General features: G+C 31.6%; 1 protein-coding gene across 1 annotated transcript; it reads right to left on the bottom strand.

Annotated features, from left to right (window-relative positions):
* Positions 1-964: 964 nt before the first annotated feature.
* Positions 965-4,475, bottom strand: LOC128998830 (odorant receptor 22b-like). Its single transcript, XM_054425187.1, has 6 exons — positions 4,462-4,475; positions 3,646-3,819; positions 3,046-3,145; positions 2,591-2,701; positions 1,463-1,618; positions 965-1,021 (listed from the first exon to the last, which is right to left on the bottom strand). The coding sequence occupies exons 1-6, from the start codon at positions 4,473-4,475 to the stop codon at positions 965-967; spliced, it is 612 nt and encodes a 203-aa protein (XP_054281162.1).
* Between the last annotated feature and the right edge of the window lie 2,574 nt (positions 4,476-7,049).

Raw genomic sequence — 7,049 nt, 5'->3', positions numbered from 1 at the left:
CTTACAAGTATTTATTCTCTCCACATATTTATAAATTATTTTCTACTTTTTAGTTCGTTTCAAAACGAGGAATTTTTAAAGTTGTGTTTATTTGTAAATTAATTATTACTTTCTTCTTAGTTGGTTTGAAAGATTGCTATGGTAACCTGATCAAGACATATTTTTACCTAAATTAGTTTTGCCAACAGCTCTTCTAACAAATTCACTTTAACCCCTTGTTCAACTTCAAGTAAAATAAATTGTTTATTCCTAAACTTAACGCATGTATTACAGTGGCACGAAATCACGTACAAAATGCTACCATCTGATATTCATTATACAGTAGCTTAGTATTTTAATCTATCATTGAAAATAAAATTAAATATAGTATACTATCAATTTGAGGATTCCTTGTAGTCCTTTCAACTCCAAACAAGATGGTACAACCCCCAATATTTATTACAAAGAGTGCTAGGATTAAAAAGTTAATGCAATATTTGTGATTATCCCATGATATTCCCAAAGTTACTCCTACCGTTCGCACATACAATGGGGGGGAGGCAAATGTTTTGGGCCAATAAGGAGAGGAAGTAGGTGTCAGTTTTCTAATACCGTTTATTTTAATTTACATCACGAACGAGGTACATAGACAAAATGTTTGCCGCATAGGACGGTTATGTTCAAAGCACCATGAAACTTATAACATGACACCGCTTAACTAAAGTTTCCTTCTACATTACAGCATACATTCATTTTTAATTTTGTGAATTCATGAAAAATTGATTTTACTTCAATGTCAAATTAACAGTTAACATTTAACAGTTAACATCTCAACAACACCAAAAAAAAAACTCTAATGATAAAATAACACATTGAAGTCAATACATTTATTTTTTAAATAATTATGTAATCTAATGTGACAAGGGAAACGTCTAAAAAGCTGTGAATATCATTAAATAACAACAATAGGCTTTTATTGGCTAACTTATTCAGATTTGAAGGAATGAGTAATCCTGCTGTATGAGTAGGTGGCGCTCAAAACCTGAAATATACATATACAAGTTATTTCATGTTTAACAAATCTTTCTGTTATTAGTTTAAATAATGTAAGACACAAAATAAAACTCTCCATTTACCATAACAATTTTAAAAAATTCCCGTAACCTAAAAGTTTTGGAAAACGTATTTTATTTTACCCGTAAATCTGAAATATCCCTTCATTATTTCACATTGATATCTTTGAAGGTAACGGACAGGTTTTATTTTGCTTACTTGTAAAGATGTGGTTTTAACTCTGGTTTAGTTACTATATAATGCTGACCTGTTGTTGGATTGAGCTATTATTTGATAGCATGACTCAATGGAAATCGTGGTCTGAAATCGATACCTCATGGGGTCAAACCACCAAATCCTCAGGTCAGCTCTTTACCAAAACAACTATTATTATCTACTTAGTTTCCGATGAACAACTGTGTAAGCTTACACTCGCAAACGTCTCCATGCTCAATGTGTAGATGCCTCCTGTAGTCAGTTTGAGAGGTTTGGACGCCATGATCTGCATGATGAGCAGTCCTCGCCTTAAACTGCGAGGTTTGTCAGTCCAGTCACAATTGTACAAAGCCTGGCGAAGTGCCTCTGACTGGAAATAAGTTAATTGCAAAGTAAAATGCGTTCTATACTTAAATCTTAACTAAAGGATAGTAGAACCGTTGATTTTCCGTAAACTCAAATAAATTCATTTCCCAAGCACTTATTATACAGTATATTGACTCTTGGTTATTTTGATTATTGATTAGACAATTATTGAAAACAGAAGAGTCAAATCATTTGTTTAAATTCCCATTAAAATGAGATCAATAATATTTGTTATGTTAATAAAATGAGTCGATATCAGCGCATTCAACACTTCCAATACAAATTGTATTAAAATCCAGTCTCTATTTTCAGTCAAGGGGTAAAACAACAATACCCCACTCATAGCTTTAGATAACAATTTAAATTTAAATTTAAATTTAAACATATGCTACGAGTATTCGTTTGTATTCGCGTAGTTATTTCGTAACCCCTAAGCAAAGCTCAAGCTTAATGTAAGATTGAGTGTTTTCAGCCAGTATTAAATCATTACTCAGTATTACCAAATGTAAATCTGCTTTTTAAATAACCTTTCCACTGCTATTGAGGAAAGATGTAGGAGGGAAAGCTTTGCGGTTGATTTCAAAGAGCTTTGCTAGCCTCCGCTCAGTTGATTTTTATTTTTGTATTATATTATTATTGTTTTCAAGTAATTATATAATTCATTCAAGGCTGAATTGTTATTATCATTATTATTATTATTATTATTATTATTATTATTATTATTATTGTTATTTAATTATTATTTAAGGCTGAGACAACTCCACGTTAATATATGTTTTGTTTAATTCATATTCGTACGTTACATTTTTGTATTTGTTCAATCTTATCCAAAGTACTTGACTAAATAGATATTTGAACTTTCTACGTTAATTTTTTGTGTAACTTTTCCAGATGCACCAGGATAAAAAAACCGTGCATTTACAAGAAAATACAAATGAGTTTAGTATTTATGGTAACAATAATTTGATATCAATACCTCATCCAGAAGAATCTGACCGGAATAGTTAAAGAGTCCAACAGTTCCCAGGCTCTCGCAAAAGACCACAACTACTAGTTTAAATGCTTCCGGACTAAGAATATCTGCGTTCTAGAAATAAATAGATAGAATTATTCGTTTATATCATTTTGCCAATCATATAAGTAACATTAGTATAAAAAGTATCATTGACAAGAATATCAAATGTACAAATTACTTTTCAAATATAGTTCAAGAAAACTTATGTACTCAATAGGCTCGATAATGTCTCATGTGTTTAAAAACTTAAGAACCACTTGTAATAAATCTTTACCAGTAAATAACCCCATGCAGTAAATATCATTTAATAATTTTATCTAGGATTAAATGTAAATTTAGGGATGTATAACAACCAACAAATTAATCTTATTTGTGTAAGGTTTGTTTTTTAAGTGGAGATAGTTTATCTAACTTACAAGTCGTAGCTGCGGGATAGCCAAAGCAATAAGTATCACCACAATCTGAGTGAAGAACAAAATGGAGTAACGATATGTCTTCTCCGTTAGTTGGACGTTTCTGTTGAAGAAAAAATTTCATTGTGATAAGAAGTGTATAATAGTGTCTTTTATTAACATGAAGCTTATTATTTCTAACGCCATAAAAAATTCTAATTCGTCCTTCTTGAATGTTTATTATCCTTTAGTATGTTAAGTTATAAAATGCTTATTTATTAAATAATGCCAGTTATAAATACTTAATCAATTAGTGACTTAAATAGATATCCAGAAGAAAGGAAGCAGGAAACGTCTCAAGTCTTTCTAACTAATGCATTTATCAAACTTCAAAGATTATGGTACTATTTATGAAAACTTCTTAAAACCGTGCGTTAGAAATTTTTAAACCCAAACGTGTATAATTTTACTAGCTCTGGCAATATAACCAAAATGTAGATATATCCTCAAAAACAAAAATTAATTTTATGCTGCTATTTTTTTCAATAGGCCTATCAAGGTACAAGTCTTTACATACGTTAAAATACTAGGATTTCATCGATCAATAAAATAGTTTAAACTTACTTAATAATGTTGATGTGTTTTTCCACGATATCCTTTAGAAATTCTTTAACCTGTTCATCAGTGCGCCTTATCTTGAGGTCTTCATTTTCTTTTACTTTATTAAATGGTGATTTTGATTTCAAACTCTTTCTTCTTGCCTCGAAGTTTTTCTTAGTATCATCAGCCCTGGAGAGACTGGGAAAAACGTTTACTTTTTCATTGACACCTTGCAAATCACTGCAAAGAAGTCGGATTTGACATTTTATTTTGCTAACCATTAGGAACATGGCTAAGAACCATTGGAATTGTGTGAATGCTAAAGTAATAACGCAGGCAGTATTTAACACGAGAAACCAGTCTAGATTTGTCGAGTACCAAACGTAACCAAAGGTCATGTGTACACATTTATTGCTTGTTTGGGCTGGTATAATATAGGATAATGTTGACCAAAGCACGATGACAAGGAAATCCAACCACATTAGTTTGCAGAAGAATTGAAGACGTTTCAAGTATTCTTGAATTATTTTTGAATGGGCTGAACTAACAGGATAGGTTTCTGGCTGTTCCATTAAAACGCCCATGATTGCCTTTGAATTTGCTTTTCCAGCAACATAGCACATTTCTGTGAAAATGTGAAGAAGAAATACCAAAGCATCGTGTGTCATTGTAATTAAGTCGTAGTTTTTTATTGTGTCTTTTTCAAGGCAGGCAATTGTAGTAAAGAGGAAAAATGCACACGTTAAAGATCTTAGGAGAGAAAAGAAGATCGCAAAACCATTCGTGCCAAATACCATAATCCTGGATATTTTCAGTATTTGTAAAAAGAGTCTGACTGACTTGGCAGGGTCCATTACAGCAACCTAGTAAGGGATGTGTTATTAATATTAAGTTATAAGTTGAATGTAAACTTCCCCTAACAAAAACTACTGCAAATGCGAAGCTAGTGACGCATACAACACTTTAATAAGACTGGAAAAATCGCCAGAGGGTTCACTATTGGTGAATGTCAATAGTGCGCACAGAAAATGAGCTTTACTCACAAACTTTACAACTTACAGTACCTGTAGTTACTGTACTTTGTTGTACCAACAATATTAATAATTATAGTTGATCGTTGCGCGTTGAACTTTGTGTTCTTTGTATTCATATATTTTTCATGCATTTGCGTGGTTCAAGTCTAACTGCCTAAATATTCAACTAGGTTAACAGGCTTAACACTAGGCCCGTTGCTATGATATTGTCTTGGCAACGTTACGAGGGACATCGCCAGGGGCTATGCAGTATTGTACCATTCAAATACAAATATGTGCTCACTGAAGTAACTTTTGGTTAGTTTCCTTTCGGTTCGGCTGAACCCTCTTGACTCTTAAATAATTCATTTCTTTTGGATAACGTCATATTAATCGATTTGGTTTCTGAAAGACATTTATCACTCTTGCAAGTTCGTTCAGGGACAGTTATCAATATTTTAAAATGTATAATATTCTGTCTAAGTATTACATACAGCATGTATGACAAATTATCTGTACATGGTGTTCCTAAAAGTAGTTAGCCTAAAGATGATTTTGTTAAAACACAATTTTCTTTATCCTCTTATACTCATATTCTGATAACTCACAACGATTGGACTATAAAAACCTGTTTCACATAACAACCACCCACGATTAAAATTTAGATAGTTACAGTTTTGGCAAAAGATTTAATAAATGAATAAACTAATTTTTTTTTATATTCATTTAAATTGCAGGCTTAAAACATGTATTGCCATAAAGTGGTTTTGATGATTTGAAGTTGTCTTTAACAGATAAAATTCTTGTATAAATTAATTTAATAATTGTAAGTTTCTGAAGAATCAGACCTACCATTGGATTTTATACAGGGTGAGTTTTACATAAGTTCCCCCCCTACTTTTTTCTACATTTCTTAAGATATCAACTCCGGACCACGTAAGATCATTGTAGAGTAGTAAGTTCTTCATTTTGACTGGGTATAAATTTTTGGCCGCCATCTTGGATCCGCCATATTGGATACAAAGTTTTTTTTCAAATGTAAAGGTAGGATTGTGACCCATCGTTTCAAACTAGATTTTTACGTTGAATATGATGCTGTAATCCGTTTTAAAAAATCTTGATCCATTCTAAAGTTATGAGAACATTTTATAACTTATTTTTAGCCCATTTTAACATTGTGCTATTTGTGCAGTCACAAACTCAGACTATAATCGTAAAATAGAGCTAAATAAAGATAAGTATACACCACCAGTCATTGTCAACCTATTTTCACTTGTTTATGATCACTTGGATACGATTATGGTCTTAGTTTGTAACTGCACAATGTTAATATTGGCTAAAAATAAAGTTTTAAACAGTACTCATAACTTTATGACGGATCAAGATTTTTAAAAACGGATTGCAGCATCGTATTCTGCGTAAAATTCTAGTTTGAAACGATGGGTCACAACCCTACCTTTGCTTTTGAAAAAAAAATGTGTATCTAATATGGTAGATCCAAGATGGCGGCCAAAAATTTATACCCAGTCAAAATGAAGTACTTACTACTCTACAATGATCTGATGTGGTCCGGAGTTGATATCTTAAGAAATGTAGAAAAAAGTAGGGGGGGGAACTCATTTAAAACTCACCCTGTATATAAAGCAATGTTGCGTTATTTCCACTGCAGAGGTACATTATGGCTTCCGGAGTCAAGTAAACATTATAGGCGCCATAAAATAAGAAAATAGATAGCAAGACCTAGAAATAATTAGAACACAGATGAAACCATTGTTGTTCGATAGTGAAAAGTATTGTGAATAACATATCAAAAGTCTCCAAAAATATCTTTGGTGGAACACCACTATTTTTCCAAAACGGCGGCCAAATCCAGTAGTTTTTTGCTTTTTATTGAAATTCTGAACTTCCAGTCAATATTGGTAAAAAGTCGTCAGTACATTTAATGTTCCTCCTGAAATTATCTTTAAAATGATACCAAATACATGTACCTACAACAAAAAATAAACCCCGTAGAAATAATAAAATATTTCAAATAAAAATATTTTTTATAAATTAATTTAATAGTCCAAGCAAACTAAAAATAACGTACACAGGGATAAATCTAGTTCATAATGATGTGTCACAACACTATAATTACATAAAAAAAAATATTTTTATCCAATATGGCAGATCCAATATGGCTGATCCAAGATGGCGGCCCAAATTGAAATTAAGTACGGACCATCTAATAAATATCGGTCGTGGTTCCAAGTCAATATCTCAAAAAATGTGCAAAAAACATGTGCTATCTTTTGTTGCAAAATTTGTCCAATATTAAATCAGCGTGGAAATCTAGTTCATAATGATGTGTCACAACACTATAATTACATAAAAAAATATTTTTATCCAATATGGCATATCCAATATGGCTGATCC

Source organism: Macrosteles quadrilineatus, unplaced genomic scaffold (assembly GCF_028750875.1).
Source record: "Macrosteles quadrilineatus isolate MER2022 unplaced genomic scaffold, UCM_ALF_1.0 Scaffold_7__1_contigs__length_78375512, whole genome shotgun sequence".
Lineage (NCBI taxonomy): Eukaryota > Metazoa > Arthropoda > Insecta > Hemiptera > Cicadellidae > Macrosteles > Macrosteles quadrilineatus.
The sequence above is the reverse complement of the archived record's forward strand: the minus strand, read 5'-3'. Positions and strand labels throughout refer to the sequence as shown.